At 43.6% G+C, this 27,542-nt stretch overlaps 1 protein-coding gene across 4 annotated transcripts; it reads left to right on the top strand.

The window, feature by feature from the left end:
* Positions 1-2,960: 2,960 nt before the first annotated feature.
* kpnb1 (karyopherin (importin) beta 1) lies at positions 2,961-27,542 on the top strand. Of its 4 annotated transcripts, none has more exons than XM_080777017.1 (22): positions 2,961-3,516; positions 4,696-4,754; positions 7,806-7,988; positions 8,279-8,479; positions 8,957-9,109; positions 9,869-9,937; positions 10,109-10,198; positions 10,432-10,548; positions 11,228-11,329; positions 11,689-11,913; positions 13,360-13,551; positions 14,870-15,000; positions 16,376-16,523; positions 17,252-17,323; positions 18,371-18,515; positions 19,466-19,548; positions 20,025-20,132; positions 20,487-20,630; positions 21,117-21,222; positions 22,152-22,266; positions 23,118-23,279; positions 24,378-27,542. In XM_080777017.1, coding segments are annotated over exons 1-22 (2,646 nt in total). In that variant the 5' UTR covers positions 2,961-3,476; the 3' UTR covers positions 24,379-27,542. The 4 variants fall into 4 exon arrangements, with proteins under 4 accessions (XP_080633143.1, XP_080633144.1, XP_080633145.1 ...); XM_080777018.1 differs by having other exon boundaries at positions 10,432-10,542; XM_080777019.1 differs by having other exon boundaries at positions 9,869-9,928.

A 27,542-nucleotide genomic window follows, 5' to 3' on the forward strand; every position in this document is an offset into this window, starting at 1 on the left:
ATAAAAAATAAATACATCCCCAAAATAATCTGCATCTTCAATTTACTTGCATGAGCTTTACATTGAGTGAAATTGCGTTGCTAGGGAACAGCTTCGTGTCCACGTTTATTTCCTGTCAGTAATTTATATTCACAAACACTACAACACAAAATAAACGTGGACCCAAGTAGGCCTATATACAGAGGAGACTTGTGGGTTGATGGTAGCCAGGGTTCCAGCCTGATTCACTGCATTCTCTGGATCTGAAAATATCACAGGCTATAGGTTGACGGTAGTGTGAGTGATTTGTACTTTTTTTTAGGAGAGGCTGGGGCAGTGATCATTGCTGTGGAGACAATGGAGTGTTTTTTCAGGGTCTGTGTCAGGGTTCAGTGGACAGAGAGTACGCTTGGACTCAAGTTCATTTCCTGGCAGCTACTGATAATTATTTAAACACTGCAACAGGAAATAAATGTTTTTTTTTATTTCAAAATGTTTTAATTTAAAAGGTTTAAAAAGTTTGTCTATGTGAGGTGCTCTCTCAGCCTACATGTGACCATTTGAGAATACCTTAATATAATTGATTATAATTGATTATTTTTCAGGTCTTGTCCCAACTGTCAAAATTGTGGACCATAATCCTCTTTAATCACTTGACTATAAGTCAGTTTGGGTCAACAACCACTGGTCATAAATCTGTCTCCCCCGGCTAAACTGAGATAAGATAAGTAACCTAAAGATAACAGCTAAAAAAGCATGTAATTTGAAAATCTAAAAATATTAATTTGTTTTATAATGGGTAGCCTACCTACTATAATATTGTAAAACAAATGGAGCTGTTTGCAACCGTTTTATATGAAAACCTGCATTTCTCGTCAGTCACACCTCCATATATGGTCACGCCTCATGACATCATTCCTCGTGACACATCACGCCATCATATACAGTATGGCCGTCTGGCCTGTCTCCATATATGAAGATCATAACACTGACCTCATCAAACCCTGGATGGATAGCCATACATTGAGAAGACTGAATCATCAGCTAGATCTATATGGAGCCGGACAGCAACTCATACATCTCCCAAAGCGCCAGCGCTCGCCCAGCAGTCTGCCGTCGCCGGTCACCCAGGCGGATGCGTGCACGCGACCTCGGCAGTAGCAGCAATGAGCTGCTGAGCAATATGTGTTTGAGTAATTATCAGGTGACATGACATCTACCTTGAATAGGCTATAGGTTTAGATTTTGGACTTGGAAATTATCTTTTTAGAATCAAGAGAGAGAGATAGAGAGACAGCCTGGGCACACCTGAACTTCCATGACCAAAGGAAGCTGTCTGCCGGGGTCTCTTTCGGGTTTTTAGACAGCTGGTGGATGGAAATGAAGCTCCACCCACCCGGCAGAATGCCGCTGGGGCAAGCTTTTCCGGGAATCTGGCTGACACGGCAATCTCCCGCGTGGGTGGAGCTTCATTTCCATCCACCAGCTGTCTAAAAACCCGGAAGAGACACCGGCAGACAGCTTCCTTTGGCCGTGCATGGAAGTTCAGGTCTGCTTACGGCTATAGAGCGTCCCAGTCCCTCCCCCTTTCAGAACGACGAGTGGCCCAGGAAATTAATCGCAATGCATTTTTCCCATAGGCTTTTCTTAAAGTATTTATTTAAAGACGGTTACGCCGCGGACAAAGCCAACTCGGATCGTGACAAATCATGACAATGAACACAATATTTTGGGCCGATCAAATCATTAGAAAGAAGAAAATAAAGGCAGGAGACAACACTATTTGTTTTGTTTTTCTTCTTATAAATTTGTCCGCGGCGTAACCATCTTTAAATAAATACTTTAAGAAAAACCTATTGGGAAAAATGCATTGCGATTCATTTCCTGGGCCACTCATCGTTCTGAAAGGGGGAGGGACTGCGACGCTCTATAGAGAGAGAGAGAGAGATAGAGAGGGGGAGAGAGAGAGAGAGAGAGAGAGAGAGAGATTAGAAAATTAAGAAAGGATATTGTAAAACACATGGGGATGTTTATGAAATGAAATGTGCTGAAATATTTTACAATTATTTGTAGCAGCATCAGCAGCCTTAAAGCAAGAAACTAACTGACGCACATGTGCGCAAAGAGCAACCAAACCAATGCGGTCGCGCGGGAACAGCAAAGAATGGTCATGTGACTATGGCCACCCCAGAGAGAAGGACGGAAGTCCCGCCCTTCCCATATCCTTAACCTAATAAACTGCACCAAATGCACAAAACTCATGGCCAAACTTAACAGTACAGTATCTAAACTGGATTAAAGTTAATGAATTAACCACCCCATGCATAAACTAAATCTAATCAATTAACCACTTTAACCCTATTTTGTACTTTGTCTATTTGAAAATAGCAGATCTACAAGCTACAAGCTGTGAGCTTATTTATAAGTGTGCTATTTTTAGAAGAAAACAATCTGAAGAATTTAGGAAATTTTAGGAAAGAAAAAAAAGGGGAATTTTGGTATGCCAGAGCATAAGTGGTTAAACCCATGCCTAAACTTAATTTAGAAACAAATGAACATCTTTAGGAAACATAATATGAAAATGTTTGAAATGTTTTAGATGGCAGGGGGTTGGCATACTCACCAGGTCATAACTTAATTTAACCCCATGCTAAAACTTAATTTAGGATGAAAAAATGCTAGGAAAAACAATTCTGAAAATGTTATAGCCTTGGATCAACAGCCTATATGTATTTTATCGATTTTGATATTTGCATAGATAGATCGTATTTTATTGATTTTGATATTTGCATGTATGCTAATATCAAAATCAAATTATGCATAATGACAGCCTTGATCCAAGGCTACAAATGTTAAGGGGGGGGGGGGGGGTGAAAAGAAATGTTAAAGAATAAAGACATGCCTAAACTTAAAGCGGGACTTCCGTCCTTTTCTAAGCTGCCTGTCTGTATAGTAAACCAACGACCGCAGAGGAGCGCCATATCCTTCCGCCGGGGAGACAAGTGCGGCCCTTTAGTTTCCCTCCCTGCCTACCGAGCGACACACACAGGATGCGAACAGGCAGCCCCGCTGCTTCGAAAACACGCGATTTGGTCCTGCAGCTCGTGTTCACGTTTACTATCCCACGTTCACAGTAGAGCAAGAACCCCCCGTCAACTGAGTCGGACGTGCCGGCCCGGGGACGAGTGAGTGGACACGCCGTTCTAGTCGCCGGGTGTCTTTTTTTTTCCGCCGCCGACTTATCATCATCCACGTTTCCCCCGTTAGTTAGTTAGTTAACACGGAAAGCAAGCGGCGTCGGGGCTGAAGGAAATCTAATCCGGTTTGAGTTGTTGCGCGGCAATCGAAACTGTTAGCGGTTAGCCCCCGTTAGCATAGCGACGAGTTGAGTGACTTCACCACCCATCCCCCGGATAAGAAGCAGCAGCGCACAACAGCACAGCAAAGCAAGAAGTAGCCGAAGCAGAGCGGCCGCCGTACCGACCCGGGGATCAAGGATGGAGCTCATCACAATCCTCGAGAAGACCGTCTCTCCAGGTGACAACCATGTGTTCATTTGTGTCCGAGAGCAGTCGACAGGAACCCGGCTTGTGGCCCCGCGTTCAACTGTCGCTGCGAGACGAAGTGGGGAAAGTTGGGAGAGCCGGGTTGAAGGAGTGCTAAGTTGTTAGCACGTCGATGCTATAGCCGGGATTTATACGCGTCTGTTGGCCGGTGTCGCGCGGCGGAAAATAGCCGATCTACAAGCCCGCAGCGCGTGGCGATCGCCACGCGCTGCGGGCTTATAGATCGGCTATTTTTCGCTTGCGCTACGCCGGGCGCGCAACTATGTTGCTGCTAGCTACTAGCCACACACGGCCTGCTCGCTGCGGGATGCGGCTCCATGATGCTAACACGCTAACCACCGTGGCTGAGTGGAGGGGTGCGGGTTGTCGAACATGCGTTGTGTTGGTGGTGGAAGGTCTGACACACGCAACAAGAGAGGGCTGTCAAAGCCCCTCCGTCTAATATAATAAATGTCAATAAATCAACGGGGTTGTTGCGGCTTGACGTGACTAAGCGTGATTCTTGTGACAGCTGCATTGCACTACTAGTCGTAGCAGCCATGGCGACCCACACCCTGCCTGCCCATGCTGGTGTTGTGTGTGTTAGCTAGTATGGTTAGCTGGTTAGCGGGCTGTTGATGTGCAAATGAAGTCGGCCCTTTCCCTCTGCTAACTTTAAGCACCTAAAAAGTGACTATCATCATCCGAAATTATATATGCCGACCCAACAACGCTGTGTTGTCTGGTTTAAACGGCGGTGTGTCGTTGATATTTGAACCGGTTTTATGTTGATCATTTATTTGTAAAGACTAATCACAGTAATCACGTTAATGTTTTAAGTTTGATATCTGGGTGAAAAGTTGACTCTGCTAGCTGAGGGTCTGGATGGATGGAAGCATGTTGTTACTTGGCACCAGAACCCGTCTCTCATCCATCCTTGCGTGTAATGTCATGTTTCAGTGTAAATGGATCCAACCCACAACTGAATGGAATTCACAACTAAATCACGCTAGCGGGGCTCATGAACAACACGAGACGCCCTACATCTGTGGCGGTCCGACTGTTTCAGTTTCGGTTCTACTGTCACAGACAAGCATGCTTAGCTAGCATTTTTTCAGCTAGCTAAATTAGCTAGCATTGAGTAACCCCGACCCATCTCTCTCTCTCTCAGATCGAAATGAATTGGAAGCGGCACAGAAGTTTCTGGAGCAGGCAGCGATTGAGAACCTGGTCAGTACTGTGGTTATTTTGGGGGCGTATACTGTGTGTGTATATACATTTATATTTTTTTACTACTGATGTGAAAGTAGGTTAGCGCCACAAGTATGGTGGCCAGATTGAGGACTCCGCTAGCTAGCAGACAGTGAGTGACCCGCCCGGCTTTTCCCTGGGCTGGGCCCTCCCTCCCTTCCTCGCCACACACCCCACCTACACACGATGGCTGACTAGCGAAACGAGACCCACACATTACACACTACACACAGTTATATACACACGCACAGAGAGTCAGACATCAGTTTGAGCTGTGAATGAAATGAGACAGCCCAAGCTTGCTAGCGTTAGCATTCCATGGCAGATGCACCCCAATCCCACCAGGGAAGGGCTGGAGCTTGTAGGCTGCAACACACTATTTCCTCTTAGGTTCAAATAAATGTACTGTCCAAGTAATATCTGCATGTACCATAGTTACCTCATATACAAGTTCTATGTAAATAATATACTGTGACATTTGGATATACAGTCAGACCTCCAGAGTTTTGGCCTACTGGTTAATTAGGCCAGCTGTTAATTGACCTTAACCTCTGATTGACATGGTTATAAGTTTTATGGAGAAATGGGTGGATTGAGTCTCCAGCATACAACTTAACAGTAGATGGTGACACAAGAAAATTGAGCATATTTCGGTGCATAGGACTTTTCATTTCTAAATCAGATTTCAGTTTTTTTCCTCTTTAGGCACATTTGTAGAGTAGATGTAATACATGTGAGACATGAATGCCGGACATGCTGGTAAATTATTGCTGTGGCAGTTGAGTTTATTCACTCATTAGGCACTCTGGCAGGTGACGTACCACCACACAGGTAATATATCTAGCGTTAACCACTGTCAATCTAGTGTCCATATTTTGTGCATGTCATAATAGCTACGTTTTTCCAAAGACGGCAGATCTACAACAAAGTATAAAACGTGTTAATAATATGGCTTAATAGTACAATCCTAAAATGACGTCAGTTTTGGGATAATGATCCACTGTGGCTCCAGACCAAAATGCCCAGATTCGTGCCCATCAATGGAAGTCCTCCTTATGGATTGACTTCACTTGAAAAGTGCATGACAATGTTCTAGTCAGCAACAGTCGAAAGCATTAGACAGGAGATGGCAGGGGAGGCCGAGTTGTAAGACAAACCAACGCAGCGTTTTCTGTGGCTTTTAGAGGCCTGGTTGGTAACACAGCCAAGAGGGTGGGTGGCCTAAGCTTACGGGATGCATGTTTTTGTTAAAAGAAGAGCATGCTGCATTCTGGAGACAGAAATGTGACACTCATTCAGAAAGTAACATACCCGGGAAAACAAAGGATTGTGTTTTTATTAGGTTGGACATGACCTGAAAAAGTAGCTTAAAATAAGTTTGGTTGAATGCCTGAAATAAATGTAACCAGGTTGCACATGAGGGAAGAGGAAGTAAAGCACAGAAAAGAGCTACTGTATTTGCATAGTCATCTAGGCCGACTTGTCGTATTCTCCATTAGCATAGACGGGGAGTAAGCACAACATATCCTTAACATGACATGATGTAACTCAAGGTGGGCAAGAAATAATTTCGAAATTGATAATTAAAAATATGTCTCATTGACTTACATTGTACGTGTACGGCAAGACCACTCTAATGCTGGTTCTTTAGCCCATAAACAAACGCAAACCAGCTGCTTCTGACATTGTAGAACACCACCAACCCCAGCACTGCTTGTTTGTCAACTTCCTGTTGATTTTATTCAAAGATCTGGATCCACTTCCGTGGATACAATTCAGTTTTTTCCCTAATAAAAAAGTAAGAGTAACATCTAACTATAAATCCACCAAGTCTCCGTGTGTACGTCTGTAATCCACGCAACTCGAGAACCGTTAGCCCCACCACTCCATATTTGGGCATGGCTGACATGTATAGGAATAAAGGGACACAGACGCATAAAAGGGACACAGACATAATATCTGGGTGGGGCATGCATTCCAACTTGCATCATTCCAAGTAGGCCAGTGCCCAACGGGGACCGCCGTAGAGGCCCCACGGGAACCTCTAGTATTTGAAATGATAAATTTCTAGCCAATGGAGAAATTATTTTTGATTTCTTGCCCACCTTTTGTTGCATCATGGCAAAGTAACCACAACACTCAAACCTCTGCAAAAAAGCTCACAATAACACAGTGAACACATGTCTTGGGAGCTTGTAGATTGGCTATTTTCAAGAGAAGATATTTGGTGCACAGGGGGAAAAGTAGTGGGTCAAGTACAGACCCCTGGGAGACCCCGGGCAAGGAAGTATGGTGTTAAGTGGTTAACGCTCTGAAAAGCAGCTATCGGCTAGTGTACATTAGGTCAAACATAAGGGGGTTAGTAGCTACTTTGACATGCAACCTAATCGTTTAATAAGACGCATGTTAACTTATTATAGAATCATTAACCTCTTAAACCCCAGGGGGGGAACCGGAGACCAATTGGGTCTCCATTGACCCGCTGAGCGCTGTTCCTAGGTGGAATGGGGCTCTTTAAGGATTTGGTATCTTTTCTATATAGATGGAGTTACTGACCTCTGCATGTCATTGGACCTCACCCTTACCTTCACTGTCGTAGGAAACGAGGCAGAGCATAATAAAAATGTTATGCAGTGGTGGTGCTAGATATTTATGGCTTTAGCTAGTGAGGGCCCTCTGTGAAGCAGTCTATTGCTGTGGAGGATGGAGATGTGTGTAACAATACATACAGTATATGATGACAAGCATACAGCTCATTGTTTTATACACCCAGCAGTACAGTGGCGAGATAATATGTATACCGGTACATGAATATGTGTCTCCTGCGCTTATCTGTCCCCTACTCTCTGCTGTGTTCATGCAGAGTCCATCTTATATTTGACCTCCTTTTTTCACATCCTCTCATCTCATGCTGTCACCCCATGCTTTCTACTCTTCCTCCCCACTTCTCCCTTTGCCCTCTACCGCCTGACAGAAAAGTACTCTTATCCTTTTGTCTCTAACAATGTTGCCTTTCACCTCCCCATCCAGCCGACCTTTCTGGTGGAGCTGTCCAAGGTCCTAGCCAACCCAGGTAACACCCAGGTGGCTCGTGTGGCAGCCGGCCTGCAGGTGAAGAACTCCCTGACCTCCAAAGACCCAGACGTCAAGACCGGGTACCAGCAGAGATGGCTGGCCATCGATGCCAACGCGCGCCGCGAGATCAAGAACTTTGTAAGGAAGCATGATGTGTTTACGATTTTAGATTTAGTTAATCTATGCGGTGGCAGAGTATGAGAGTACCTCATAAGTTTTGTAATAAAAGCAAAGCTAGTAATGATGGTGAGTTTGTCTGTTCCATGATGATAAATCATGCACCACGCTGAAAGTGTGATGTATAACTTAACCATTGTATCTGAGACCTATACACATTTTAAGATTTTTACATGGTGACCAATGTCCATTTTCTACCTTGTGTCAAAAAAAATGGTGTATCTGATCGCCATCTCCATCTGTCACCACAGGTTCTCCAGACACTAGGTACAGAGACATACAGGCCCAGCTCTGCGTCTCAGTGTGTGGCAGGGATCGCCTGCGCCGAGATCACAGTGAGCCAGTGGCCCGAGCTCATCCCCCAGCTGGTGGCCAATGTAACCGACCCCGCCAGCACTGAACACATGAAGGAGTCTACATTGGAGGCCATTGGATACATTTGCCAGGACATAGTGAGTACAGCCGCCCCACACAAATATACACCCGTTTGACGGCTATATACTGGCAGACAACTGACGTCAGTTCCTCTTCCTGTTGTGAGTGCTTCAGTGTGGATTTTATGATGTCACAGAGTGAAACAGGGGTCCACTTCACCCAGGAGACATAGACGGCAGGGCCCATCTACTGTAGTCTGTTTGGTTTTGATGGACCCCACAACTGGCCTTTCTTCTGACCTTTTACACATTGTGACTTCCATCTGTTACTATCACTATATCTTAATATCTTGTTGACAGATTTTCCAAACATCCCATATTGGTTGGGCTAAAATAGTTAGTCGATTTGGGGCGTGCCTTTTCTGCAAGATATTTCCTGTTGATTATTTAGATGTTGCTACTCTCCCTCATGAAAATAAATGAAACAATGAATCCCCCCAACACACACACACACACACACACACACACGTGTCTAACTTGCTGCTGTGTGTTCAGGACCCAGAGCAGCTGCAGGACAATGCCAACCAGATCCTGACAGCCATCATCCAGGGAATGAGGAAGGAAGAGCCCAGCAACAATGTCAAACTGGCAGCAACCAACGCCCTGCTCAACTCACTGGAGTTCACCAAAGCCAACTTTGACAAGGAGGTAAGGAGCTAGTTGTCTCCACCAGCCAAAGGCATGGTGAGAGAGTATGTTTTGCACTCCGTCCGTGTGTGTACGCCCGTCCGTTACCAGCTAATCTCTGGCACCGTTAACTTGGTCCGTGCCAAAGTTTGCACGCACACTCCCCCAAACTTTCCAGAACCGCCTGTTATAGTGCCACCAGGAGGCCAACTTTTGAAAAAACTCATTTTTTATATTACTACTACGGATTCTGTCCACAAATCCCGCAAATCTTTACACACTATCTTTATAGTCATGTGTTCAAGACGGATCTGTCTGATATTTCATATTCCATCCTAATTGGCTAACATTGGCTTTCAAAGTTTGCAGGATTGGCCCGTTTTGAACAAAAAGCCTCAAATCTTGAACGCAGCGTGCAATTTACGTGAAATCTTTCAGACTTTCCTACTAGGCTGAGGAATATATCCCACCCTTTTCACATTGGCCTGTTAAAGTGCCACCAACAGGTGGAACAAAATGCCTCAAATCATCCAATTGCCATCCAAGGCGTAATAAGAAATGGCACCCTTTTCACATTGGCCTATTATAGCGCCACCAGGAGACCACAACCTGACCTGCCCTGGTGGAGACCTGTGCCCTGAGGGGCACTTTATCTAGTGTTGTCTTTGCATTATGCTGCTGCCTTTTGTCCTTTTACCTTTTCACAGTATATGTTATTGGGTTTGGTCAGTGGTTAAACCACTACTTTTAACGGTTTTCTTATGCATTTGTGTGTTGCAGACAGAAAGACATTTCATCATGCAGGTGGTGTGTGAAGCAACCCAGTGTCCTGACACCAGAGTGAGTACCGTGAGTACACGTGTAAATGGAGAAACTCAGCTAATAGAGGAAAGAATACAGATGTGTCACTGGGAGAACTTTAACAACTGTTTCCATTGTGTTTTTTGGTGTGAGGGTGATTTCATTAAAGTTGGACCTCATCCATTGTGTTTTTCGTTCACTGTCTTGTTTGTCGTATAGGTGCGAGTGGCGGCCTTACAGAACTTGGTGAAGATCATGTCTCTGTATTACCAGTACATGGAGACCTACATGGGCCCTGCTCTCTTTGCGGTGAGACACTGCATACCTCATCAACCTCTACTTTTAAATCGGCATAGAAAAAAATCTTGTGGTTTCTTCTGGTCTTTGGGAGTGCGATGCTGTCGAGCTGCTGTCATAACGGATAATTTTCTTTTATAGACTAAAATCAGAGTAAACTATTGCAGAATAACAATTGGTGTAACAAATGAGCGATAGAACTCTGTGCCCCTCTGTACTTTACTGTCTTCTCTCCTCCTCCCCAGATCACCATAGAAGCCATGAAGAGTGACATAGACGAGGTGGCCTTACAGGGCATTGAGTTCTGGTCCAACGTCTGTGATGAGGAGATGGACCTAGCTATCGAAGCCTCTGAGGTGTGTGTGAGTTACTTTTTTGGTTTTTTTAAGACGTCTCTCCAGCTCTTTTTATCATACTGTCCTACCGACGTCTGTTCCTCTGCCTGTTGTGAGTTCTACAGTGTGGATTTTATGACGTCACAGAGTGAAACGGGGTCTACTTCACCCAGGAGGCGTAGATGGCAGGGCCTGTCTAACTGTAGTCTTTTTGGTTTTGCTTGACCCCACAAATGGCCTTTTGTCTGAATTTTAGACATGGTGACATATGACATCCATCTATTCTGTTACTATCAGTCACTATCCTTGACATTATGATAAATCATGCATCACGCCTTATGTGTGATATCTAACTTCAACCAATGTATCTAGGACTTGCATACACTTACATGCTTGTTCAAAATGTTTATTATGATCAACTTATCTTGTTAGTGCTGTGTATTTACTGTTGAGGTTATTGAAAGCTGTAGAAAATATTTTTGAGCTTCTCAAAAGTGGGAAAACACTTGGATTTTGTTGTGCTGTTGTACTGTTGGATTTCTAAATGAGAGAACCAGCTGCAAGGGCTTTCTGAGGACCAGCGTTGGAAAGCACCAACCTATTATTTACAGAACCTTAGCTGACTATATCTCTCCTCCAGCAGTGTTTACAGCATTACTCGTTAAAAGTCTTTGGTCTGTTCCTTTCCTTCCTTATCCAATGTTAGGCTTCGGAGCAGGGACGTCCCCCAGAGCATACCAGTAAATTCTATGCCAAAGGCGCCTTGCAGTACCTGGTCCCCATCCTCACACAGACACTCACCAAACAGGTAGGAACCATTATGTCTGTTAATACTTTGTCTCTCTCTTTTTCCCCGTCTGTCCGTCCAATATTCATTCACAACATTGCCAAAACAGACCCGTTAACATCTTCTGATACAGTATATTGTTTTCAACATGTTCCTTCAAACTCTTGTTTGTTCTCACTCATGTGCCTCGTGCCACTCTACTCTTCTCTTATTGTCTGAACCTGCTGTGCTAACTCTTCACCTCATCCCTCTCTTTCTCTTCTGTTTCATTACAATTCAAAAGTGTAACTTAAATGACATGGTACAGTGGTCACATACACGCATCCAAAGAAAGCCCCAAAGTGAATGACCCGTTAAAACAACTCTCCCCACCCTCCCAGGATGAGAATGACGACGACGATGATTGGAACCCGTGCAAAGCGGCTGGTGTGTGTCTGATGCTGCTGGCCACCTGCTGTGAGGATGATGTGGTTCCCCATGTCCTGCCCTTCATCAAAGAGCACATCAAGCACCCTGACTGGCGTTACCGTGATGCCTCGGTCATGGCCTTCGGCTCCATACTGGAAGGACCTGAACTCAACCAGCTGAAGCCCCTAGTCATACAGGTGACCTGATTCATTAAGAACTTAGATTCAAGCTACTGTTGGTCCATAATATATTGGGGCAATTGCTGCATTGCTGTGGTTATGTGACACATACTGCAGAGTTGAGCTCAGTGTCACAATGTTATTTAGTTTTTTTGCTAGTGAAAGTTGCAAGAGTGCATATGTTTGATGTGAAATGTAAGCATACCATGACCACACTAATTGGTGTTAGTTGCCATCGTCATTGACTGTCGTGTTGTATTCTTCAGCTTGGAGCTATTAATGTGATTTTGCGATTATAAATTAATGGCTTGAGTACTTGATATCATGTGATATGAAAATGACATGAAAATGTAAGGGGAAATGATGATAATATATATAATTCTTTTGTTTTTTCACACAAGACGGACACATAAACATTTGGAGTCGGATTGTGCTACTTCTCTATGCGGTAAAGCTAGCTGACCTATTTTCTAAGTCTCATAATTTCGGCACATTTTGTATTTGAGTCGGACGATGTGATGCAGCAGGCTAATTTTGAAGATTCATTGTGTGAGCAATAACACCGAGCAATAACACCGGCATAGCAGCCTGGGAAGGAGCAAGTCGACATTTATTTTCTACTGGTATAGTTGATTGTTACGGTTGTGACCAGGTAGTGCTGCAGTATGATGGACACATGCATGTAGACCTGGGATGTGCTAAATGTCAGATACTTGATGAATCTGAAGCAGTTAAGATTTAATTTTGTGCTTTTGCAGATATTCACTTTATCAAAAGTTTAGATTGTTTCCGTACTTATTTAACCTTTTCTTGGCTATGTTCAGTTCACACAGCATGAGATATATGGTAATCTGTCTAAACACTTGAATGTCCTTGCTCTGTTTTTTCTGTCTTTCTCTGGTAATCTATCAATTCCACAAATCACTGCGTGCGAGTGACTCTGTCCTCGTATCTCGAAAGACTGAACGAAACGCTTTCACTTGCTGACACCCCAAGGGAGAATGGTGTCGAGTGTGAAGTCTGTTGTATCAGCGCTTCTCCATAAGTGGCATGTGCCACGATTCAATGTGAAGACATGGGTCTGCACTAGTATAACAATTCCACTTCCCCTAAATTGTTTTTACAGCATGCCTGTGCAGTAGTCTAGCTAGAAAGTCCATGAGGGTCAGTCTGTATCCGTTTGTCCTTTTTGTTTGTACTTTTATGCTGACATTCCATACTTCACATCCCTACTGTCTAAACCACAAGGATCTTTTGTAATGAAGGCAAACCTAGTGATGTGGAGTTGTCTGGTCTATGATGATAAACCATGCACCACGCTGAACGTGTGATGTATAACATAACCATTGTATCTGAGACCTACACGCATGGTTTTTGAGATTCTTACACAAACGCTCCTGTCCCATAACGGTTAACTACTCTTGTTAACTAAACGCTGTCCATTTCGTCTCCCCTTGTCCCCAGGCGATGCCCACCCTGATAGAGCTAATGAAAGACCCCAGTGTGGTGGTGAGGGACACCACGGCCTGGACAGTAGGCAGGATCTGTGAGCTGCTGCCTGAGGCAGCCATCAACGAGGTCTACCTGGCCCCCTTGCTGCAGTGTCTGATAGAAGGACTGGGGGCTGAACCCAGAGTGGCCTCAAATGTCTGCTGGGTAAGTAACACTGACGATTACACAATGACACATTTAATCTATCCATTTTCATTACACTGTAATTATAAGATGGACTTAATTATTTTAACCCGTTTTGACCCGAGATGGGATTCTATAAATGTCTTCTACATCCTGACAGTTTTCTGAAAAAGCTATGTTTCTATGTCAGTCGATTTTTCAATAGCTAAAGCATAACATAATGCTAACCCCAAAAGGGGTTCCCGCCCAAAATGGATTAACCCGTTTAGTCCAGAGGCCGAAAAAACGCCTTCAGAAAATCTCGACGACGTGAAATACTACTATAACAAGAATATACCATTGGAAACCAGGGGATATGGTGGCATGGATGCAAAGCACCACTGTTTCGTTGCACCTCTGACCTGGCACCAGAACCGTAGGTTTAGGTTGAATATTCAACATGCTTGCTTTGCTGGGCTTGTAGTTGTCAAGCTACAGCTGCTGTTGTGCTGTGAGACAACCATTCTTACCGAAAGCCTTTCCTGTTCAACAGGGGCTAAAGCTAGATAATCGGAATAAAAACGCTGGGATGCTTTACTTCTTTGTTGAGATAACAAACATTCCATACGTCTCAGAAACCACAAGGTGCTCAGTACCTCATACGTTTTGTAATGAAAGCAAAGCTAGTAATAATGGTGAGTTGTGTCTGGTCTATGATGATAAATCATGCACCACGCTGAAAATGTGATGTATAACTTAACCATTGTATCTGAGACCTCCCAGTACACAGTCTTTGAGATTTTTACGTGAAACCTAAAACATGTGCATGTTACCATCAGTGTATTAAAATGTCTTCATAGTTCTATGAGATAGACTTGATTTGTCTGAGCGCTTTAAAGTTAGGAGCACATGGAAGAAGGAAATCCCTCAATAATGAAACATGTTTTTTGCTTTTCAAGCTCTGGTCACAGATACACAAAGCTACAGTGATATGGGTGACATTTATATTACACGTCCATTTTTGGTCTTGCATTGAATGCCGGCTAACTTTAGAAGCACTGAAGACCAAAGAAGTAATCACAAACTGGAAAATGACCTAGCGGTCACAAACATGACTGACTTGAAGTAGGGTTGCAGCAGATGCAAGGAATTTGAATCGGTCGGTTACGCAACCATAACACATTCTTTAATGCATCAACATTACACAAGTGTTAAATAGAGAGTAGGTCCCTTCTTGAGCAGGGAGCACATGGTTCTGGTGAGAACAGAAGTGATTGCACTAGTGGGAGCATGCATGCTGAAATGTAAGACCACCTTACCACCTATACATAATGAATGAATGATTTGTTTGCTCCTCCAGGCGTTCTCCAGTCTGGCGGAGGCCGCCTACGAGGCCACGGACGCAGCCGAGGACCAGGAGGAGCCCGCCACATACTGCCTGTCTTCCTCCTTCGAAATCATTGTACAGAAACTGCTAGAGACCACAGACAGGTCAGACAGACGGGTCAGACAAACTCCCATACAGCAAAATACACTTTCTCAACCATTTCCTGTTATCTTTAAAACGTCATGCTTTAAACGCCATGTCACCCCCCAAACCCCCCCCCCCCCCCCCCCCCGTATTTTTGAATTTCTAAAATTATGTAAGACAGACAAATGACACACAAAAAACGAACATTCTTCAATGGTGTGCCATCTATCCAAAGAAATAGTTTAGCTTTTTTCCATGGATATCTGCCAATATCCCAGTACAACAGAGCTCAACATCTTTCCAGAAATCTTGACACGGTTACTCATGATACAGCTTAAATAATCTATTTTCATTCTGTGCATTATGAATTATTCATTTTGTAATGCTAATCGGTAATATGGTGGATTATGTTAATACAATATAACTTTGCTTATATTGTCATACAATGGGGGTGGTTGGTCTCTCAAATATATACTTGAAACGGCCTTAAACTTTGCTTTAAGAAACAAAGTGATTTACCTACTAAACGTCATGCAGTGTGTCTGAAATGTACCCCCTCCAACCAATCCATGAAAGTTGTCGACTCTACTTTGACCTTGCTATGACTGGTATTGATTTAGTGATGAATAGTTTTGTCAGAAAATTGATTTACTCTCGAGGTGGTATTAAAAAGGTCTTAAATTAAAAGCGCTGAAGCCTGCAGAATCTGAAACGGGAGCTTCTCTCTGTATTTCAATACCCTGTTGTCTCCTCCTCTCCTTCCAACATTCAATATCTATAATAAATGTTCTTGTTTATTTCATTACAAACCAGACAGTGTAATACAGAGGAGACAGTGTTTGGCTATGGTGTCTGCAAACAAAATAGTGTATTCAATTCATATCCGACACTTTTCCTCAGAACGATTCACCAAAAATAATGTTTGTCTGAAATGGGCATTCATCAAAAAAAGGTTACATAAAATGATTGCGCTGCAAGAATGCTAACAAACCATGTAAGTGTGTCTGGTCTGTGATGAGAACCATGCACTACGCTGAAGACCTGATGTATAACTCCAACACCAAGATCTGAGACCTACACACACTTTCCACAGCAATTCAGTGACAAAATACAACGCCTCATGGGAAAGTCGCCAAAGCACGAGCAAAGTTGTCCTTCAAATATTTTGTGCTCGTTGAACCTGGATTCTGTTGCAGGTGACACGTCAACTATGAAGTTATTAAAAGAACCACGCAAATTAGGGTTGTTCACCTTCTTTGGTGCCATTTTCAATTGGTTTTAACACAGTAGGAAACATTAGAAAGTCTATCTGTTTTATCTCCATTTAATCCATACAAAGAACGGGAAGGCAACTCCTTTGTAGTCAGTTGGCTTGACACCATTTGTGTGTTCCAGGCCTGACGGCCACCAGAACAACCTGCGTTCAGCGGCCTATGAGGCTCTGATGGAGATCGTCAAGAACAGCGCCAAGGACTGTTATCCTGCCGTCCAGAAGACCACCCTGGTCATCATGGAGAGACTGCAGCAGGTCCTACAAATGGAGGTAATGGATGGGAAGGAATCATCGTATTGTGACAATGTTAAGTTTTCATTTAAGTTGTTCAAAACATTTTGAAATGGCACATCCACAAGCTCGCAGCTTGTTGTGAGCTTCTACTGTAGAAAATAGTCCAAAGATTTAGTGAAGTGAAAATATAACATAAAATGCTCACTAGAACACTAGTATAATGCTACAAACAAACTGGTCATTGATGATAAACCATGCACCACACTGAAGCCTGATGTATAACCCTTACCACTATCTGAGACCTAAACTCTGTAGAGTATGACAAAGAAAATGCAACGATGCATGTCCAAGTCAGCAAACTGCCTTGAGTCAAATAACAAATTTAATAGGATGAATGTTAATGTTGCTTAGTTATTGAGGCACAACTGACTAAAACAAGGAAAAGTCAACACACGACGATATCTGGTCTCACACTAGAATATCGATTTAATGTTGATATATTACCCAACCATAGTGAAAGGTTGAATGAATGGCTAACAGAGGAGGGTGGGAGGAATCAGACAGATTGGATGAAGGGTGAGTGGAGAAATGAAACTAGCAATGCATCAGATGTTTCACCTGAAAGATGGCAGCAGCTCTGCCTAAAGCTGACCGGCTCTCCCTCCAAAGAATCCTCCCTCTGCTGCTGTAGTAGTAGCATTTCATGTACTGTGATGCCATTGCCTAGCGATATAACATCCTGTCCCCTCTCTGTCTCTCTCTAGTCCCACATCCAGAGCACCTCAGACAGAATCCAGTTCAACGATCTGCAGTCGTTACTGTGTGCTACTCTACAGGTCAGAACACAGTCACACACCACTGTCATTTCCCCCTTCTCTAGTGTATGTTGCAATGTGTGAAATTCCACTTTTATACTGGATCCAGTTGACTTGAACTTGAATTTTGAATGCCCATTAATTGAGATGTACAACTAGTTTGTTGTGCCTTTTATGGGAGTTTGGATTTTCACTTTATGTGAACAAGCTGCTGATACTAGCAGAGACTAGAACAGAGGCCATATTATGTATGAAAGTTCACTTAATATCCTGGGTTCCTTTCTGAGTTCCTGGCTGCATGTTTTTAAGCATCATTAAGAAGCAACACAATTCACCAGTTCTTAAATATGAAATGTAAATATGCATGTCTGAAATGGACACTCATGAAAATAAAGATTACATAAAATGCTCACTTTAACACCAATATAATGATACAAGCAAACCGTATGAGTGTGCCTGGTCTGTGATGATAAACCATGCACCACGCTGAAGCCTGATGTATAACCCTTACCACTATCTGAGACCTAATACTACATTTTGCCGGTGGCACCAGCCGGCAAGCTGTGCGGAATATAATGCAAAATGTGACACAATGCAACGATGTGTTTCCAAGTCAGTGAAATGTGCCGAGAGTCGAATGATAATGTTGCTATTATATTTTTATTGAACTCGGCACACAGACTAATATACTTGCTCCTGCACCATCTTGATATCAAGTGTCCCTTTCATACATGCTGATCTCTGTGTAGATAGTGCCTCATAATGTTTATGCATTCACACCATTGATGCATATGGCGGTGGTCATTTATTTTTACCTGCCACATTAAACGGTCCCATCTGCTGTATTCAATGAGTCAATTTAAATATGAATAAGTTAAATGTTATAATGCATCAGCTGTTTTGACTGGTTTTGGTTTATTGACTTGCGATTTATATATTTCATTGTGTTCATGGGAGTTTTGACAATAGTTTGCCTATATAAGTGCCTTATAAGCAGCTGCTGTTGTTGTTGTTGGTTTTATAAAAACCATCTTGTAATCTATTGATGGTTTTGGACGTGCTTTGCAGAATGTCCTTCGTAAGGTACAGCACCAGGATGCCCTGCAGATCTCGGATGTGGTGATGGCCTCCCTGCTGAGAATGTTCCAGAGCACTGCAGGCTCTGGGGGGGTCCAGGAAGACGCACTCATGGCCGTGTCCACCCTGGTGGAAGGTAAACACACATATACATGCATTACAGATATGTTAAAGACTTCGGATGATTGCTTTGATTATTATTTCCTTTTCTTTCTTTTTTTCCTTTTTTTCGTCCACATAATTGATTGTCTTTGGTTTCTACTGAACTAAAGTGAAAAAATTCAATGTATGAAGTCAACGATAGATTCTGTTCTAAAGAAAGTGCCACAGAATGTGACGGTACATGAAACATAATCATTTCAATTCACAGGGGGCAGGTCAGGCCTCCTGCTTTAAATCACATCGATGTGTTTATAGAAAAACAAACTCATTTAAATGATTAATCGCAGCGGCCCTGCATTACATACAATTCTCAATTGATCACCAGTAGCACAAACCATGTGAAAGTTGTATGGTCCGTGATGATAAACCATGCACCACGCTGAAGCCTGATGTATAACTCCAACACCAAGATCTGAGACCTACACACTTCTTGAAATTCTCTGACCCTGGTACTAGGTTACATGTCACCTATAAGTGTTCAAAGAAACGGTGATTTACTGATTTGCCATCTGTTAGCTTACTTATACCAAACCATACATATCACAACAGGAAACATTTCATGAACAAAGCTCTATTAAATAAATTAATGATGTAGGGAGCATACTCTAGGACGGTGTTAAAACCTGTGTAGTGCTTCTTGTTGGGTTTAGAGTGTTTTATCAATGCAAGGTGTAATGACTTTGATATTACAAGACCTTAGAGGTTGTCTGAGTCATAGTAAATGGGCTAATCAAAATCTACACAGTAGCACCTTTAATTAAGTAATTATATTGAGTGGTTATTTATTTTGTCAAAGCAATCAGAGGAATTGCAATATTGCACCTTGGATGGCCATCTGAGATGTGATTTCCCCTAGTACTGCTACTATCTAGTATCTATCTATGCTAACTACCAATTCTCTAATGAAGGTGTTATATTTTTCAGTGCTGGGCGCTGACTTCCAGAAATATATGGATGCCTTTAAGCCTTTCTTGGGTATTGGACTCAAGAACTATGCTGAATATCAGGTGGGAACTTCTGAAAATCACTCTCTCTCTCTCTCTCTCTCTCTCTCTCTCTCTCTCTCTCTCATTCATATTATGTCGAGTGACGTCAGTTCCTCTGCCTGTTGTGAGTTCTACAGTGTGGATTTTATGATGTCACAGAGTGACCCAGGGTCTCTTTCACCCAGGAGACTTCAGATAGCATGGCCTGTCTACTGTAGTCTTTTTGGTTTTGCGGGACCCCACAATCACTGTATGCACTAAAAGTATGAGGTACACTACATGGACAGTGCACACCTCCAGAACATTGTGCCTGTCGATTTATGTCCTACCTACCTGATTCCCCCACGGCTACTGCTTTGCTAAAATGGAAAGCCTGTTTATCGGTTACAGGTTGTTTACAATAATGTTTTGTCTCGCCCCCTCAAAGTTGTGGATTACAGCTTCAATGTGCAGTCACCCCCTAGGACGCCTCCCTCTAACCTGCTGTTGTGTTGCAGGTGTGTCTTGCTGCGGTGGGTCTGGTGTGTGATCTTTGCAGAGCTCTGAGTACCAACATCTTGCCTTTCTGTGATGAGATCATGCAACTACTGCTGGAAAACCTGGGGGTGAGCTGTCCCTTCTCTTTTTGTGTCTTCTTCTCGTCCTTCCCATTTTACCTTTTTCTGTTTTCACTTGGAACACCAGTACGATGATACAAACAAACCGTGTAAGTCGTGTCACGGTATGGTCTGTGATGATAAACCATGCACCACGCTGAAGCCTGATGGATAAACCATTTACCACTCTATCTGAGACCCATACTGAACCGGCCAGAAAGCTCTGCGGAATATAATGCAGAATATGGCAAACAAAAAGCTCAGAAATAGATCATTAGTTAACATGCCTCAAACTTGATGCATTCGTTTTAAATGTATTCTACAATTTTTTGTTATTGAAGTAGTACGCGTTTCTGTGTGCAGAACGAGAACGTCCACCGGTCAGTGAAGCCCCAGATCCTGTCGGCGTTCGGTGACATTGCTCTGGCCATCGGAGGAGAGTTCAAGAAGTACTTGGACATTGTCCTGGACACACTCCAGCAAGCCTCACAGGCCCAGGTGGACAAGGTAGGACACGTGTGTGTGTGTGTGTGTGTGCCACATACACACTAGCAGGCCACGCATTTGACTCACGCCCTATGTGGTTCACAGGTGCAGTGTGAATAAACGAGTATGTCTGGTCTGTGATGATAACTCATGCACCACGCTGAAAAGCCTGATGTATAACTTACACCAAGATCTGAGACCTACACATGCATATATGCTCTCTAGTAAACCCACAGCATCATTCCACGCAGGTCTGGTTGGACAAGTTAATGGAACTTTTTATGTTTCGCTGCACATACAGGCACACACACCCAACATAAGAACGCAGGCAGTGCGCACAAGCAGGCCCCAGGTTGACATTGCAGAAAAAAGTAAATGACTTAGTTTAGTTAACAGAATGCTTATTGTTCTGTTCTGCACCCGCTCCGTTTACGTGGCCGTTTTGTTTTACTGTGTTTATTATATTGGGAATGTAATTTGTGTGCTGCTGTGTATCTGTGTGTTTAGACGGACTACGACATGGTTGACTACCTGAATGAGTTGAGGGAGGGTTGTCTGGAGGCCTACACAGGAATCATCCAGGGCTTGAAGGGAGACCAGGAGAATGTGCACCGTAAGAGAGACACTCATGAATACATTTACTCACTTGTACAATTTTACACACACACTCTCATTCTTCACATCAAATATCTCTCCTGACGTCTGTTCCTCTGCCTGTTGTGAGTTCTACAGTGTGGATTTTATGATGTCACAGAGTGAACCAGGGTCTCTTTCACCCAGGAGACTTCAGACAGCATGGCCTGTCTATTGTAGTCTTTTTGGTTTTGCGGGACCCCACAAATGTATACTTACAAATAGTTACAATGTAGTCCCATGTTTGTAAAATAAATTATAAAGAAAAGCCTGCGGTAGGATTACTTTGCACTGGTCACATTTCAGCATCGTAGCTGGATAATGAAAATATGTTTTTTCTTCAAGGGATAGTCCTTTCAGATTGCTTTCCTAAATAAGTCATTCTGCTGCTATGCAGAATCTAGCAATATAACAAATAGTCCTGCACGATTCTTGCTCATCTTTGAATTTCGATTTTCCTCACGATTCTCATTTTTGCCATGAAAACATTTATTGTCTGTAGTTGCTGTACATTACATTCAAAATGTGGCAAACTACTGTGACTTTTAAAGTCTCTCTTGGAGCAAAAACATAACGGTAACTGAAATGAATTTGACAGCCAACTAGTGCTGCACAATTCTTGCTTAAATTTAGAAATGAGATTGCATGCGTCTTAAACTCTGAATCTGGATCTTTTTTCGATTCATTGTGCAGCACTGATAACCAATTAAATAAAAGTTTTCTGCACATATCTTGACCCGGCGGGGGGGGGGGGGGGGATTAAATGTTCTTGGAGTTTTTGACAACGTCGTTGTTGTCGTATTGTTCAGGCCGTGGTGTTAATGTTGTAGTAGGAGGGCTGTTGCTGTAGTTGGACAGCATTTCTTGGTGGATCTTAAGTGGCTTAATGTTGCTCTCTTGTCCCTACAGCTGATGTTATGCTGGTGCAGCCACGGGTGGAGTTCATCCTGTCCTTCATCCACCACATAGCTGAGGATGAGGATCACTCGGATGGAGTGGTGGCTAACGCTGCCGGCCTCATAGGGTAAGGGGGTGGAAGAGGATGGAGTGGTGGCTAACGCTGCCGGCCCCATAGGGTAAGGGGGTGGAGGAGGGGCCGGTCCTGGCTAACGCTGCCGGCCTCATAGGGTAAGGGGGTGGAAGAGGATGGAGTGGTGGCTAACGCTGCCGGCCCCATAGGGTAAGGGGGTGGAGGAGGGGCCGGTCCTGGCTAACGCTGCCGGCCTCATAGGGTAAGGGGGTGGAGGAGGATGGAGTGGTGGCTAACGCTGCCGGCCTCATAGGGTAAGGGGGTGGAGGAGGGGCCGGTCCTGGCTAACGCTGCCGGCCTCATAGGGTAAGGGGGTGGAGGAGGATGGAGTGGTGGCTAACGCTGCCGGCCTCATAGGGTAAGGGGGTGGAGAAGGGGCCGGTCCTGGCTAACGCTGCCGGCCTCATAGGGTAAGGAGGTGGAGGAGGAGCCAGTCCTTTTCAACTCAGAGCAGTTGTAAAATATTTTTATGAATGCGATGGGAGGAAAAGACTGTTTCCCAAGTGGTCATTCATTACCCATGTTGGTTGTATTTAATGCGGTCTGGTCTGTGAAGAAAAATCATGCACCACGCTGAAAGCCTGATGTATAAATCTTACCACTGTATCTGAGACCGACACGCACGCACTTAAAGATTTTAATTTAACATTCTGTAATGTGAAGTTTAACATTCTGTAATATGAAGCAGGGCCATGTCGTGCTTTGTCAAACATCGCATTTACAAAAACAAATTGTAGACGCTTTTTGTCAATACATTTATACAAGCTAGAGAGAAAACGATTAGTTTAGTAAAGCTTTTCTAATTTCCTCATTATGATGATCTTTCCTCGTACCTGCCTCTACAGTGACCTGTGCACTGCGTTTGGTAAGGACGTGATGAAGCTGGTAGAGGTTCGTCCACTCATCAACGACTTACTGACGGAGGGACGGCGATCTAAGACCAATAAAACAAAGACCCTAGCAACCTGGGCCACCAAGGAGCTCCGCAAGCTGAAGAGCCAAGCCTGGTCAGTGGAGACGCACACATGAAGCCACTCACTAGATGTACACAGCTATTTCACACAATGAATAAAATAAACACACTCACTAAAATACTTATTACGATGGACAGTCGTCAGGCACTTGGACAAATTTTATAGTAGGCATCTCTAAAGCCACACAATCTTATTAATTTACCGGTTAATGCATTAATTCCCAGTCACTGTTACATCAGTCACTGACTAAAGACTTACTCACACGGTATAGAGAATGGCAATGCCAGAATGTGTAGAGCACCATTTGATTGGTTCTCTGCCATGTGGCCTGTTTTGATTCAGAAGATGGCTTCTCACAGCTCATTCAGAGCTGGCAGGTTGGAACACTTCTGTCTGCAAGGCCTGTGTTAAATGGAGTGCATAGCCAGACCAGCTGGCATAGCAGTGCTCGCCAGGGAGCCCTTAAACTATAGTACTCTATGCTACTGGGTTTAGGAACATCAAACTTGCAAACATGATGTTCTAAAAAGGGCACTTCAGCGGAAATAACATCTGACACTGCAGAACTTTATTGGACCTTAACTAACGAACGTAGACCCTGTCTCAGGACAAGCCAAGGCTTAGAAAAAGGTGTAGGTCGTAGGATGTAACCCTCGACTGCAGTTTGTCTGAAAGTCAAACGTGACAGGAGGGTAAAATCAGTTAGTACCAGCGATTTTTGCATGTTGTGCTCTAAACAAAGTATGTTGTGACGTCTTGATTGCTTTGTACTTAAATGCTAATTCAGTCATAATTAGGACTGATTTAAATTACTTACTGTAATTTGGTAAAGTTCACTAATATTGGCAGAAATCAAAATCATGCACCACGCTGAAAGTGATGCATAACCCCTTTCCACTGTATCTGAGACCTACACGCTTAATGTATTTGAAACCTTTATGATTGATGAATTTTAAAGGAACATCTGTAACATTTGTCACGTGATGGCAGTGATGGCAATCATTGCTCATGTGTGGCACAGTAATTAAATGGAGCAAATGCTGCTCTGCATTGCCCTGATGTAGTTTATGAATTATTTTTCACAAACGGTACTTTTTCTTTTTTAACCGTCTTGTATTTCTCTCCATCCAGATATGGCACTATCGGGGAAGAGAGAGATTGACATCAGTGAACAATGAGGAAAAAAATTTGCCCCACTGGAATTAAATCTTCTGTCTTTCGCGCATGTGGCCGGGTCAAAGCAGAAGCGAAGTGTGCGCTGGGATGAGTGTCTGTGTGTGAGAGAGCGAGCGAGCGTACGAGAGAGAAAGCACGAGCGAGAAACGTGTGAGCGAGCGAGAGATGAATGACATCACACCACCTTCTGAGTACAATTCCAGCAGTCGCCGGCAGACTAGCAGCGACTCCCCATCCCACCCCCGACCCCTTCAAACGCCCTTTGACCTCTCGTGAACCCCCCCCTGTTGACAGCCTGTGGACTGAACTGTATCTTGACTAGGACAACAACCCCAATCAAACACTTCTCCTCTGCGTTTGACGTATCTGAACTCAGTCTACACACCCTATCCCATAAAAAAAAAAGCTGGACTTGCCCCCTCCTGTCCAATTTGTCTATCCCGACCTTCCTCCTCCCTTGACTTCTCTCCTCCTCGCTGTTGTTAGGCTAGCTGTATAGCGCTGTCCTGACGAGCGAGCCAACATATAGCAGTCTGCTACGATATGACACGTCACCAACCAATCCTCACCTCCTCTCGGGGAGCATCTACCGCCAGAGACCAACTGCCAGCAACCTATGATAATGACAGGGCTGGTGGCAGAGGGAGGGGAGGGGGCAGTTGTTTTTGGAGTCGAAACAAAAACACAAATGACAGGAGAAAAAAAGACGATATCACAATACGGGAAAAAAATGCAAGACTTTTGGAATCAACACTTGATGAGGAAGCAAGTGGAACAGGACTCTCTGGACTTTGTTGCTCTATGACTGATCTGTGGATTACTCTACTACTTCATTTTTGTTGCTATTATTTTTCTCTTCTTCCAAGCACTCTATGGTTATGGACTTTGAATAATAATAAAGAAAAACACAAATCCCAACATTGCAGAGATGGTCTGAATTGGACATAGTTTGAACCGGAGAAGAACTCTTGTAGATACAAAAAACAAAACGGGAACAGAACTTTAATCAAACTGTCGGGGTTCGTCTTCTCTCGGGAGGACAGACAGACGGACGGACAGACGGTGGAGGGAGAGGTGAGGCCACCCTCTCTCTAAATGGTCTTCTACCCATCAAGAACCCACAGCTGGCCGCCCCTGCACTCCACAGCAGTCTGTCTGGTGTGATGGGGTGGTGGAAGGAGGGTGAGCTCCTGTCTGCCCTGTCCTCCACTAGTTGAAAACTAATGCATAAGTGCATACATTTATAGAATGGTCAGTTAAAATAACGGCTAGTAAACCTGGAGAGACCGGGTCACTGGTTCTGCTGTTTTTGCTAGTTGTGGGAGACAGGCCGGCCTATGTAGGCACATCGTTGGCAGTAGTAGGAACCCTGTTTACCGCCACGGAAATCAGTCACCCATTTCTCCTTTTCTTTTGGGTTTTTATCTTTTTATTTTTTTTTCCTTTATAATTTCTTAGTTCTAATTTCAACTGCATCGTAAGTTGCTTTTCGTTGTCTGTGTATGGGCTTCGTAGATTGACCTGACCGCGATACAAATTTCAGCTCATGTGTGTCAGAGGATGTTACCCTTCTGCGTGCTGGCGGGTGAGCTCCTGTGCAGTAAACGCACCCCTTCCACGGTGCTTCCTCCTGGACAGTTTTGACACCAGAGGCTTCAGATCTTTCCTGGTCTTGACTGCGACCGTGGTCTTTACCAAGGCAGTTTCCTTCCTGTGGTCCAACTGGCTCTGTCTTAACCCCCCCCCACTCACCAGGCCTCTGTCGAAATGTCCGGGAGAGTTGAGCACCCTCTTTTTTTTTTTTTACATTTCGAAACCAACGGGAATGCTCTTAGAAAAGAAAATTAGCACGAAATTCTACCCACCCTTACCCCCCCCCCCCCAAAAAAAAAGGAAACTATGTTTAACACACTTAATAAATCTCCATTATGTACTAGGGCTGAAATGGGCCTGGAGAAGAGCGTGCCAAATTACTAGCAAGTCTAGCTTGGTTAATCGGCTGAATAGGCAGCCATGGCAGGACGCCTGCCTGCCATGGGAGAGAGAGATCCAGTTAGCCAGTTGGTCCATGTCGTCGTTGAGCCATACACAATTAACCTGTCCAATTGGACACCTTGTGCTTGAGTTGAGTTGTTTCAGTTCCCTGCTGGTTGTAGTCCTTTCACTGCACTTGGTTTTGGGGAAAAGGGTCACTCACCATTTTTGCTTGTTTGAAAAAAAAATTGAACTGAAGTTTGTATAAGGTTATATTTTTCCATTGCTATGAAAAAAAAATAAAAGAGAAAATAAAAGGATATGAAACATTCCCCAAGCAGTTCTGGTGCGTTGGTCTGATTCCCTGTTTGTACTGTTGAGATGGTTCCTTAGAAAATGAACTCTTCTTAGACTGTTATGATTCTGCACTTGATAGACTCAAAGAGAGGCAGGTATCTATTTGATTTGACGCTGGACATGTTTGCTTTGTTTGTTCTCTGATTTTGGTGGCCATCTCCCACTTTTTTCTTTTTTCTCCAAAATGTAAGTGCCAGACAAAGAACCGTGTGTCTCAAATTGATACAATTAATATTGTAAATCTTATCCATTCGGGAGGTGAGGTACAGATCAGCACTTTGATAGCACATGCTGATTATTTATATGTAAATCGAAGGTTTAGTATGATTTCTACTGTACAACAAGGGGCCTTCAAGTGGCACGATTCCCCAGTACATGCACACACGGTTCTGTCTGTGTCACTGTCAGGGTTGGAGGAGTTATTTCACTTTCCGCTGCCAGCAAATGGGTTGGAGCTATACTCGAATATTGGAGGGAAATAGTTTTTGTAATTGAAAGAGTATCATACCCAAGAAATATGAACACAAGGGTAAATGCGCTTGGTTATTAAATCAGAATTTACATTTGGGTGAAAAGTGATCTTAGGCCTTTGGTGGCTTTTTTTCTGCTTTTGTTGACCCACTGGGTCATAGCTTGGAGCTGTCACACCATGGAAAAACATTCTTAATTGTGTTGACATGATGAACCTGGCAACTCCATCATTACTGAATTGTGAATTATTTAAAAGCCAATCTGCTTTTTATTTCGTATTCAATCTTAGTGAACTAATAAAATCTATATTGTACTGAA

This window comes from Protomyctophum bolini (assembly GCF_963924005.1).
Source record: "Protomyctophum bolini genome assembly, chromosome: 11".
Classification (NCBI taxonomy): domain Eukaryota; kingdom Metazoa; phylum Chordata; class Actinopteri; order Myctophiformes; family Myctophidae; genus Protomyctophum; species Protomyctophum bolini.